This window comes from Lycium ferocissimum, chromosome 10, assembly GCF_029784015.1.
Source record: "Lycium ferocissimum isolate CSIRO_LF1 chromosome 10, AGI_CSIRO_Lferr_CH_V1, whole genome shotgun sequence".
Lineage (NCBI taxonomy): Eukaryota > Viridiplantae > Streptophyta > Magnoliopsida > Solanales > Solanaceae > Lycium > Lycium ferocissimum.
Window position 1 is genome coordinate 58,301,366 of NC_081351.1, and position 12,616 is coordinate 58,313,981.

The 12,616-nt window shown below is 33.4% G+C and overlaps 1 protein-coding gene across 2 annotated transcripts; it reads right to left on the reverse strand.

Annotated features, from left to right (window-relative positions):
* Positions 1 to 3,022: 3,022 nt before the first annotated feature.
* Positions 3,023 to 12,061, reverse strand: LOC132034403 (probable acyl-CoA dehydrogenase IBR3). 2 transcript variants are annotated; one of them, XM_059424752.1, is made up of 17 exons: positions 11,784 to 12,061; positions 9,605 to 9,739; positions 9,364 to 9,504; positions 9,094 to 9,225; positions 8,567 to 8,752; positions 8,348 to 8,425; positions 8,043 to 8,162; positions 7,591 to 7,689; positions 7,357 to 7,474; positions 6,598 to 6,860; positions 6,315 to 6,506; positions 5,972 to 6,114; positions 4,692 to 4,776; positions 4,402 to 4,611; positions 3,808 to 3,960; positions 3,579 to 3,683; positions 3,023 to 3,494 (listed from the first exon to the last, which is right to left on the reverse strand). In XM_059424752.1, the coding sequence occupies exons 1-17, from the start codon at positions 11,916 to 11,918 to the stop codon at positions 3,303 to 3,305; spliced, it is 2,487 nt and encodes an 828-aa protein (XP_059280735.1). In that variant the 5' UTR covers positions 11,919 to 12,061; the 3' UTR covers positions 3,023 to 3,302. The 2 variants fall into 2 exon arrangements, with proteins under 2 accessions (XP_059280735.1, XP_059280736.1); XM_059424753.1 differs by lacking the exon at positions 4,692 to 4,776 and having other exon boundaries at positions 4,402 to 4,645; positions 11,784 to 12,060.
* Between the last annotated feature and the right edge of the window lie 555 nt (positions 12,062 to 12,616).

Consider the following 12,616-nt stretch of genomic DNA (forward strand, 5'->3'; position numbering starts at 1 on the left):
TTTGACAAAAAAAAAAAGAATATTTATAAATATAATGTCATAACACTGTTCAAATGTTTGACAATAATTCTATCAACTGTAAGTGAAAAATAAACAACATGCAATGTGAAATAACAAGTCAATAGTACTAAAGCAAATATTTTTAAAATCGAAAATATAACCTAAATTCCAAATCGAAAAGAATTTTTTTTAACATAATATGCTTATGTCAAATTCCAATGTCACATGAGTAAATTTCAACGTAACATAAGTAAATACTCTCATAATTCAAAAGAAAGGGAAAATATAAGTCTATAACCTCATTCACAATGAAATTCTACTTTAATAACGTCACTTATTATATGCCAAATTTTATAATGACTCATTTTTTCTAATATTAAGAGATGTAGTTTCAAAAATTAGAATATTAACACGGTTATGCTAAATGAATAAAATAAAAAAATTTAAAAAAAAATACGAGCAATTACACGAAATCACAAGAAGTAACGGTTGGGAATGAGAAGAAAGGAAATGAAATATAAATTCTATTAAAAGGAAAATATATTTTAAAAAATACAAATAATTAAAAAGTAAAAATAAAAAAGAAATTAAATAATAGAAATAAAAAATAAATTAGAAAAGAAAAGAAAATAAATTAAAATAAAATTAAAAGAAATTAAATAAGAAATAAAAAATAAATTTAAAAAAAAAAAAGAAATTAAAATAAAATTAAAAAGAAATAAACTAAAAAGTAACCTTGTAATTACAGGGTGTAATTACACCCAATTCTCAGCCTCCCCTTGAGAATTAGAGAGTGTAATTACACCCTTTCAATTACACCCAATTCCCACCTAACTGTGTAATTACGTGATCAAACAAACAGGTCAAACTGTGTAAATACACCCAATTCCAATTACCTGGGTGCCTTTCCAAACAGGCCCTTAATCAATGACCCTACTAGCGACAAGTCCAAAGCCCATGCAAATGCAAGGAGTTCTCAAGAAAACAAAAAATTGCTTACAAGAAATAAGAAATTCGAGAATAACTATATATATATATATATATATATATATATATATATATATATATATATATATATATATATATATATATATATGAAATTATTTAAATACCGTCCGGAAGTGTTCTAAATGTTCTTTCATGTCTTTACTAAATACTAATATATCATCTACATATACTAGGATAAATCTTTTATAGTCTTTAAATATACTGTCCATTTTTCTTTGAAAAATTGGTGGAGCAGTCTTTAATCCAAATGGCATTACTAACCATTCGAAATGTCCTTCAAGACAATAAATGCGACCATTCTATACTTTCTTCATGCATTCGTACCTACCAATATCCTGATTTACAATCAAATTTACTAAAGATCTTTTTACTTTGTATTCTATTTATTAGTTCCGTTTTGTCTGGTAACTTATATCCGTCTCGTTCGGTGTTATCGTTAAGTCTTTTGTAATTTATTACCATTCTAGCTTTTCCTCTTACTATCTCACTATGATTTCTTACCATAAATGCGGCGCATTTATGTTTAGAAGTAGATCTTCTTATTACTTCTAAATTTAATAATTCTTTTATTTGTACTTTAAAATCTTCTATATCTTGGTTAGTTGCTTCTATTGAAATCGTTTTAATTATATATTCTGTATTTATTATGTCTAATTTACATACAATTTTGTTATTGTTCCAATGTTTTAAAGGTTTTTCACCTATAATTTCTATCTCATCTAGTATTCTTATTATATTATCTAAATCTTTTTGGTTTTTTATTACTCTTATCCTTTCTATCCCTGTTTTAAAATTATATAATTCTATTTCTATGTCTATTAAAGTATAATTTTTTCCTATTAGATTATCGTTGTCTAGTATTTCTTCTTCTTCTAAAATTAAATTCTTTATTTCTCTTTTGCTTTTACAACATGTATTGTTATCTTGACAATCTTTACAACAACTCTCTTCTTTCTTTTGCGAAGTTTATTTGATCCGGAGAGAGAGATCTTCTTATGTCTGATTCTAATTTCGGTTTTATGAGCTTGTACTGGTGTATGAGTAATATTTTTTAGAAAAATTACTCCATCTCTTGTAATCATGCAATTTCCATTGTTATGTAACATAAAGTCTAACCGGATGACGAAATCTATATTTATATTCAAGTCTCTTACCCATATTTTATCCATTTTATAACTAGGTTTATAAAATTCTGAACAAGTGTTGATAAAGCTAATGTATGCCTTATGAACATAATGTTTATATATATTATGAGTTTCATTCATTTGCATGGTTTATTAACCTTTTATCTAGAACTTTTATTAAATTTGGTGAAAATATTCGTTTATTTATTATACATTTAGTACATCCCGAATCTACTAATGCTAAAGTTTAAATATTTATCGACTAACAAAGAAGGCTAACGATATATATATATATACATATATATATATATATATATATATATATATTAAATTATATGATTAAGTTATACTACATATACCTAAAATATAGTAAGAATATACTTATATATATCAATATACTTAGGTTATATAACTTATCCACTATTTGGATCTTCTCCTGTAATTAAAGTATGTATTTTATTAGTAAAATTATATGGATTTGCTCTCATGGATACTAAGTATTGAAATTCCATTGGAAAATCTTCCTTATATGCTTCCCATGAGCTTTTAGTCGATTCTCCAAAAAATGTCTCTAAGTATTTATACATAGTTTCAGCATTTGTATCATTATAAGTTTTTATATAGTCTGCTACTACTATTCCTTTCCAAAATTCTTCTGCTTCTGAGTCTGATGAGTCTGTTTTAATTCTTTCTTCAGCATCTATATATATATATATATATATATATATATATATATATATTTGAGAATACAGTGTAGAGTGTAGACGACCTGAGAGATAGTACGAAAGCTCGAAATTACCTCTGCTATTTTCCAATAAGGCAATCTAATACAGCTTCAAGAATTTCAACAGAGCAAAATGAGGAAAACTTACTGTAAAAAACCAAGATCATGTTATACATCAGTGGGTAAAATTTATGTAGGTGCCACAAACTGACACCATTATATTATTGACCAAGACAAATGGTGATATAATCCAAATAACATATGCTTACTTAAACTCATTATTGGGCTATTTTTCGCTCCATAGCCTTCTATTTTCATGCTCTCTTCCCTCTTTTTCCCAATAGTCTCATTATCAATTATTCTTTTCTTGACCAGGGCAGCGGTTGATGTTGTGCGCAAACAAACGACTTGTATCAGCCCAAAAAGAAAGTATTTGTATCAACCTTTCAGAGTCTGGCTCTCTGTAGTTCCATCTTTGCGATTGTCCCCAAGTGTACTTCATCAGGACCGTCTGCTATTCTTAATGTCCTCGCTGTAGTCCAGAGATGGGCAAGAACAGTGTCGCCCGATAAACCAGCACCACCGTGCACTTGCATTGCTGTGTCAAGCACCTTCAATGCCATATTTGGGGCAGCAACCTGTAAACCATACAATCCTGGTAAAATATTTTCGGGAAGAGAGATGATGCAATCACGTAAGTCATTGTCACTATGCTTTGTTACCTTTGCCATTGCGATTGTACCACGGGCCTTTTTGTTTCCAAGCCGATCAAGCTGGTCAGCAGCTTCGAGAACGAGTAATCTAGTTTTCTCCAGATCAATTCGACACTATAAAGTCCATTGTCATGTATCATTTCATATAGAATTATGGAAAAAGAAGAGACATTTTTAATAAGGCAGTTACTGTTATAGGAGGTTTTCTTTGCGCAAACTTAAATGCAAAAAAACTTACCTTAGCAACATCAGAAAGGAATGAGCCATGTTGAGCGATTAATTTTCCAAAAGCTCTCCTTTGAAGGGCCCTTTGAACCATCATCTGCATGCCGCGATCTGCTGCACCTATTAGTCTCATGCAATGATGCAACCTTCCAGGTCCCAGCCTACCCTACAAGAATAAGAATTTGGCAACCAAGTTTCAGATGCAATTCCATATGCTGTCAGATATATATATATATATATATATATATTATATATATATATATTCCCTCAGATAATCAAAATGAGCAGTTTAGCAATCGATACGACACTCTGTCAGAATGACACCTTTACAGATGTACCACTAACTTGAAACGAAAGCAGGAATTTTCCTCTTTCCCCCTCAGACCCCCATAATGGGTAACAATCAAACTTCAGAACATGTAAAATATATGGAGATTAAATCACTTTCCTGCGATGTGCACAACCCAAAAGAAAATGCAAAAGTATTGATGATCGATTGAATGTAACAGATTTAGGAACTTCTGATGAATAGACATCAAAAGATTACCTCATGAAATGTCATAAGATATGTAAATGTGAACTTGATAAATACATGAAACAACGTTACCTGTGCAATCTCAAACCCACGCCCCTCACCAAGCAGGATATTCTTGGCTGGGACGAATGCATTCTCGAATATTATTTCTGCATGCCCATGAGGGGCATCATCAAAGCCAAATACTGTTAGCGGTCTCTTTATGGTAATACCACGACTGTTGATGTCCACCAAGATCATGGATTGTTGTTTATGCTTTGGAGCTGCCAAGTCAGTTTTTCCCTGCCATTTATCCAGACTAACTGCCTTGAACACACTATAAAAAGAAACAAATTATTTTTCGTTGAGAAGCAAGAACTAACCATCACAATGAGAATTTTGCACCGGGGATCCATGGCTCCACTGGTCCACCATTTTGTCCCGTTGATAATATAGGAGTTCCCATTTCTGTAAAATGCATTGCTCCCACAGTTATTTTTAGTAATCTAACAAATTCCAGCCTTCCTCCTATTCACTTTTGGGCTGGGGGGAGGTAAATCCTAGTCAATGCCTCTAATATGACCAAAATCCCTCTAAAGGTTCCTGTGTATATAACAAGCATAGGATGATTAAGTTGAACACAATCATTCTAAATTCAATAAAGGTTCTTTCGACGGGAACCATCAGAATTTTCTAGATTCACGTTCAACATCTTGCATGATACTCTGATCCCAATGTTACGAATTTCTCTCCTAAATATTCATCAACTATTTAAGACACATAAGTGCACTTCAAAATTCCCACAAAAATTTGAGAAATTTAGATTTACCATCTTGGGATCAATGTAACCATTGATCAAATGGTTCCCTTTACCATAACAATATAAGACATATCATTAGTACCTCATTTTACACAGCCAATTGAACTGTGCAAATATGAAGTTACAGGGAGTACTAAGTCACCAAGAGAAGAGGAGACGATAGAGACGATGAAAAGAAGGTTCATAATTTTTGCCTGTGCAATGTATTTCATATAGATAGTAAGATGACATTTGGAGAAACATAGAGATCATGAGATAAGGGACAAGATAAAAAGGAAAATCCCTTTAGAACTTCTTGTTACCAATTCCAATTATTTCACTTCAGAATATCATTTTCTGCTTTCTCATGTTATTTTTACCATGTCGTTCATTTTCCTTGTTTTTGCCCACTTTTGGCCCCCTCAGACCCTAAGAGGACAGGGGAGGGGAACATACGATCAACTGCTATTTGTGATACATATGATGGCTATAATTATTTCTAGTTTGCACTCTCTTAATACCTTGCCAGTCTTTTCTAAGGTGCTGAAAAATCTAACCTGGTGCCCAATCTTACACCTCACAGTTTATCTATCCGAGAGTGTTTATATATAAGAGAAATATACAAGAGAGAAAGAGAGAGAGATGCTAATCTCATATATTTTGTCCCTGTCAAAGTTTTAGCTTGTGTCTACCTTTTAATGGAACACTTTATATTGGTGGCATCTGAGGATGCAACTTGAGGCTCTGTCATTGCAAAACCAGAGCGTATCTTTCCCTCAAGCAAGAGAAATATACAAGAGAGAAAGAGAGAGAGATGCTAATCTCATATATTTTGTCCCTGTCAAGGTTTTAGCTTGTGTCTACCTTTTAATGGAACACTCTATATTGGTGGCATCTGAGGATGCAACTTGAGGCTCTGTCATTGCAAATCCAGAGCGTATCTTTCCCTCAAGCAAGGGAACAAGATATTCCTTCAGCTGTACCTCATTCCCATACCGAAGTAATACCTGAAAAGATGAATTCCCCCAAAAAGAATGTTAGAACATAAACAATTATGCTTGTGCAAGAGATAGTTATGCTTCCAATATGCTATATATCATATATTTGCAAGTGGAGTCTTCGTTGACTTTAGTTAAAAGAAGATTATTGTGGTAGCTACCTGCAAACTATCTCTTTACAAAATATTAGGTACTAATGTTTATTTTACCTCCATATTTCCTGTATCAGGTGCCCCACAGTTGAAAATTTGCGGCGCCCAAACAGAACGACCCATAATCTCGCACAGATATCCATACTCCAGGTTGGAAAGGCCAGCACCCAATAAGCTACAAAAATCATTGTTGACTAGACCATTTCTGCTGCCAAAAATAAGTTCTCTGGCCCGAGCAGCACTATCAAACTACATATTAGTAGAAAATAACATCAGGTACGCTCTTAGGGAACAAATCTCTTTCACTCCTTTATGACAGAATAGAGCTTTACAAACTCACTGGTATCCACAAGTTCCACAATCCTTCTTTTTTTGCCAGATCCTTTAATTTCTCTTCATCCGGGTGAACTGTCCAACGCATGGTAGACTGTGCAAGCTTGTAAAATTCATTTTCCCTTGGATATATATGATCCTCCATAAATTTTGTCAATTTGTTCCTCAACTTTTGAACCTTCTCACTGGGCACAAATTTCCCTCCCATAGGCATTCCTTGATTTGGGCTATCATGTCCAAGTTGCCTAACATGATCCTCCAAACTTGTCTCTGCATAGCGCAACAGAAATATCTAATTACGGAAACAGGTATTACAGCTCAGTTTACTATCTCGAGTGACATGATCAACAAAGTCACAGTAGCCTATCATATTTTATGCTGCACCAATTTCACACGGTAATCAGTTCTCGTGGACATTTAATGCCGATGAAAATGAATGTGAAGATAAAGGTTGTTTTCAAGAGCAAACTTGTTCTTTTTGTTTGAGACATGTTAAGGTTGGGTAATGACTAGAATATCTGCAATTTCACTGAAAAGTGGAGTTTGAACAGAGGAGAATATTGGTTCAACATTTTAATGCTACATAAGAGTTTCAAAAGTGGAGCTAATTATAGCAAATATACAGTATGTAGATATTCCAAGAGCTATGAATAATAAGAGAGTATACATGATTTCTGGAAGAACTGAAAAGACTACAATGACAATCCAAAATTACATTTTAACAAAATTAGAAACAGCAATGAAGTTGTTAAGGTATAGGATTGACCAGTTGGAGGATGCTGAGGGAGAACAGATTTTCTTTGGATAAACGACCATGCCGTTCTAATGAAGGAATCAGCCTTTTCCCCAGCGCATCGGGCACGTTCACCTCCTGAAGCATTACCCTACAAGGTGATTATTAGAGAACTATAATATATAGATAATAAATCTTACATAATTAAATTGTTAGTCAAAACATCAAAGTGATGTCACCCATAAAATCAATAAGAAGTCTGATTACCATGATCCATCTGCAATGTACTCCAGCATATATTGAAGCCCCACGAAATAAGGAAAAGGCTATGTAGAACTTCCATTGATCAACTGGCCAAGGTCTTCCCTGAATGAAAAAAAAAAAAAAAAATTGAAGGCAAAAGAACTGAGAAACAAGTAGTTGCACAATGTTAGGGTGCATAAAGAATAAAATTTTGCTGATTTCCTCTTGATACTTGATAAATCGTGCATATGGTGTTTAAAATTTTTGGATTTGGGATGATACTATAAGGCAGGCTTTCTAAAAAGACATCACAATCTCTATACTCCAGTCAGTTTATTTTCCTTGCATCACAAAGGAACTAATCTGAAGATGCTTTGCTGATAACTAGTGTTCTGTATTAGTAGATCAAAGTGAAGTATAAGAAATCCCGGCTCAAGGATGACCATCTAACAAAGACGGAGAAAATTAGGTCTTACAGCTGCTGAGCAGTAATCTCTGAGATAATTGGAAAGAGAAGGCACTCCGTCAGGGAAGCTGGTGAGTTCAAAGCCATTATTCTCTTCTATACTTTCTGATGCTATATTCACAATATGGCCCTGATAAGAAAGAAAAGATATTAGCAACTTTAAAATTTCTTAATTTGGGTCCATATATCAATCATCTGAAACTCATAATGCTAGTAAGGAGTTTTAATTACAAAAACGTGACTCTGAGGATAGTGCATGTCATTGGTCAACTAACATCTAGAAATTAAGTAGAAGTAGCAAAAGGGTGGCGGTACCAAGCAGCTGTAGGCAACATCACACATTTGATTACCCAAGGTGGAAAGCTCCCAATCAAGAATACCTATAACTCTATCCTGCAACAGCAACTAACAGAGTCAGCGGAACCTATAGCTTATTTTGGGGCAGGGAGAGGGGGTCACATGCATTTGAAACGACTCCAATAGCAAAAGCTACAAGGAACAGAAGGAAGTATCAGACGCTTTCAAGAACTGCACCTCAATAGGATGAAACACAACATTATCAATCCGAAAGTCACCATGGACTAGACCTGCTGTTGCACCAGAGGAATCTTCGAGGGGAATATGTTGCCGCAACCAATCAGCCAGCTCCAACATTTTAGGGTTTCTCATGGACTTACCCTCACCAGTAGATAAAAGATATTGTTTGGCCCACCTTTCCACCTGAAGTAGGTTAGGTAAACCATCACACACTATAAGAACATTCCAAAATTAAATACTGAAAATCACCCCAAAAGTGCATTGCATGAATAAAGCAACTGAACATGTCAGGGTAATAACACAAAAGCATGTTTATTTCCAGTAGCATAGCAATTATCAAGGGTCAAGATTGATAGACCAACCAAAAAAAAAAGTCAGGCACAACTTAATTTTCCCAGAAATGTAGAATCAAATGAGCCTAAATAGAGAGAAATATGTAAGAGTTCATGTTGTCGGACCCAACTATTTTGGAATTGAGGTTTATTTAGTTGATTTAATCTTTTCAAAATTAAAATTTTCTGCACCTGCCGCTTACAATAGTCTGTCCGCTTTCCATAGTTACCAAGACCAATTGTATCAACATCAGCAGAGTGAAGAGCCGCCAAAGCTTGAGCAACAGCACGGTATATGACCCTTCTTCTTTCAGGCAGTACATCCTAAAGAGGCAAAAAAGTACATTTTACCTTTCGAATCAATGAAAAGAATCAGGCTTACCAATCACACTAATGTTACTCTAGTAATGCCACAAATCTAAATAATCTAGGAAGATAAATATTTGAAAATAAAATCCGTACAGGTAGCTTAGGGTCTATAAAGATACGTCCTTCCAGATACTCCATAATGTAGAATGGAGTTCCAATCACACTTGAATCCGTACACAAACAAAAAACCTTCGGGACTGGGACCAGCGTATGAGTACTTAATGCATGTAGAACCTGCCATGTCAACATCAAGATCTCAAAGTTAGACACATCCAATACGCACATAAACGAGATATTACTATTTACATCATATGGGAAAGAGAGAATGCACAACCTCATACTCTCTCTCAACAGCATGAGCAGATGCCAACAGATTTCCATAAGGTTTCTTTCTCAACACATATCTTTTTGCCAAGGTTCCTGAGCGGACGTCAATGAGGAAAGTGGGATTTGACTGGCCATGCCCAAACTGAACCACAACGAAAACGTATTTTCTTAAAAAATGAAAAAAGTGAGAACTTTGCATCAAAAAATTGCATTAGACATGGAAGCCTCTGTTTTGAGTAGAGACGAAGCCACACACAACTAAAGAAAATTGTATGTTCCAGCACCAAATTAATAAAGCATGACATCATTCAATTAGCAACAGGTTTACTGCTGAGCTCATAATTTCAGGATTGGCAAGAATTCTTATAGTGGCTTTGATTCTATTCTCCTTCCTTCTCTCCTAGGGAGAATGCCTAAAAGGGAAGCCAGTGTCGTCAAAGGCGCGCTTAAGCCCTGAAGCGAGGATCAAAACATGTTAAGCGCTTCGCCTTGCTTTATGTGCGCTTCAGTGTCATTATCAATGCTCTAAGACATACTTTTCCTTGCCAATGAGCCTCTATTGAACAGGTGACACTAGATAATTGATATTTCACTTTATCGTAAAGCTTTTACAATTTCTTTGTCCATATATTTGTTATTCATGCTTATTATTATAAGTCTTGGACTAAACATATATATATATATATATATATATATATATATATATATATATATATATATATATATATATATTTGTACTTTGAACCATTGCGCCTTTTTTCATTAATGCCCATGCTTTATTTGCGCTTTGCACTTAAAGCCCCAGCTGACCTTAGAGCTCTTTTTGCGCTTTTCGCTTTTGATAACACTGAAGGGAACTAAAACTTCTATTACTAATCTGGGGAATGCACTTCTAATCTTTTTTTTTTTTTTTTTTTTTTTTTTGGGGGTAACTTCTAAATTACGTTCAAGAGAATAGCGACATTGCATTAGAAGATGATCTGTTAGAAACAAGCACATCCCAAAATTGAAGTTCTATATAACATTTGTTTATCATTCTAAGAATTCTCCCTTTCCTTAAAACAAATGAATGATAATGAAATCTTACAATATTCCATTTTCATTACTATATTTCATAACCACTCATTTGTAGATTATTTCTGACCTTTCTACCACATGTTTCTTTCTTTCTAACTAGACAAACAAATTGGATTGCCTAGGCTACAATTCCCTGCTATAAGGAATAAAGCTTTGATTGCCATACACATACACCTACTATCAGACAACAATTCCTCCAAACATATCTCTGTCTTCCATGGAAGGTACACGAATTCGACACGCTCAATCCCAATAAAATCATATAAATTATTAAATTAAAAGAAGTAGAAAAAGAAAGAAATTTTGTATTAAGCTAAAACTGAGGATTTCTTGAAGCTTCGCTACCACCAAACACAGCAAAGCACAAAACTTTTCCTCTTTAATTTCCCACAATTCCCAAAAAAGTGTCTTTTTTAATCCTCTCCTTTTGCTAATTCATCATTTAACACAGACACTTATGTTCACACAATCAGTCAGAAATCATAGTTTTTGAAGCCTCCCTTTTACATGTCACAGTGATTAATCTTTATTCTTTAAGCAAAATGAATTATAAAGAGAAAAAAAAAAGTCTTTATTCCCACAATTCCCACAAAAAAAAAGGGGTCTTTTTTATCCTCTCCTTTTGCTAATTCCACCATTTAACAAATATTATGTGTGTTGGCACAATCAGTTACAAATCATAGTTTCTGCAACTCCTCTTTTACTTGTCAGACTGATTAATTGGAATTTCAAAGAGGGAAAAAAACAAGTCTTTATTTGTCACAATCACTATTGTAGTTGATCCTTTAGCCAAAAAAATACTCCCTCTGACCCAATTTAAGTGACACATTTCGTTTTTCGAAATTCAAACTGAATGAACTTTGATCAATATTTTAAGATCATATCTTTTCACTAAATTGATATGAAAAAAAATTGCAAATTAGTACTTTTCAGATAGTTTTTAAATATATAAATTTTAATTTTAAAATATTATGTTAATCTAATCAGTTTAGCTTTAAAATTTAATCAAAATTGACTCTCAAAGTGCCCACATAAATTGGAAAGCAGGGAGTAAAAAGTGAATAGAAGAATATAGGATTTGAATATAAGAAAAGGGAAGAAAAGAAGACCTGAGAAAGAGTAAATTGAGAAGGGTTTCTCGGGAAGCCTAGAACATTAGTTGAGGCATAGCGAAGCAGTGCTTCTGTATCGAAACTCTGAGCTGGGTCCACTTGCCCAACAAGATCGCTAGTTCTATTCACCATATCTGATGTTACTATCACCCAAAACTACACACCCTTTTTTGGGCTGAAATAACAGAACCCCAAAACAGATACAAAGGACTACAGTCAAAACAGGGAAATGGTAAAAGATCAAAGTTTTTGCCTTGGAACTGTCGATCTTATTATGACAGTATGCTGACGGTTGTGACCTGGATAAGATTTTCACTTGAAATTCATGCAATTACGCTCTTCTTCTTCTTTTTTTTTTTAATAATAAATTTATTTAACTCAACTCAATCCAAACCCATTTAACCAACCAACTCATGTCTTATACCAATTTAATCAGGTTACAAAATATCAAAGAAGCATAATTTTTATAATTTTTATATCAGTTTTTTGTTTTTTTTGCATTTTGCACCCTTAAAAGGGAGTATACGTTAAGGATGCAAAAATTCCAAAAGCAGGTATAAAAGGAGAAAATTTCATAAATATACAATTTGCTCACTTACATTGCAAAATAATAGCCCAAAACTTACATTGCAAAGCTTTAACCCAAAAACATTTTTATACGGTGTTATACACTTATATACAATAGACATGCACATTATGTATATAGGTGTTTGAAAGTGTATAATGTGTTGGTATATACACTAAAAAATATAATTATACAATATTATACATGAAAATACGCACATAGACACATTTATACACAATTATACAATAGACAAATATTGTATAAT

Excerpts from the sequence above, each read along its gene's own strand:
- LOC132034403 (XM_059424752.1), bottom strand. The coding sequence starts at position 11,918 with ATGGTGAATAGAACTAGCGATCTTGTTGGGCAAGTGGACCCAGCTCAG. Across the intron at positions 9,740-11,783 it reads CTCAATTTACTCTTTCTCAG|TTTGGGCATGGCCAGTCAAA; the intron begins GTCTTCTTTTCT and ends GTTGTGGTTCAG. Across the intron at positions 8,163-8,347 it reads ATGTTGCCTACAGCTGCTTG|GGCCATATTGTGAATATAGC; the intron begins GTACCGCCACCC and ends CTTTCTTATCAG.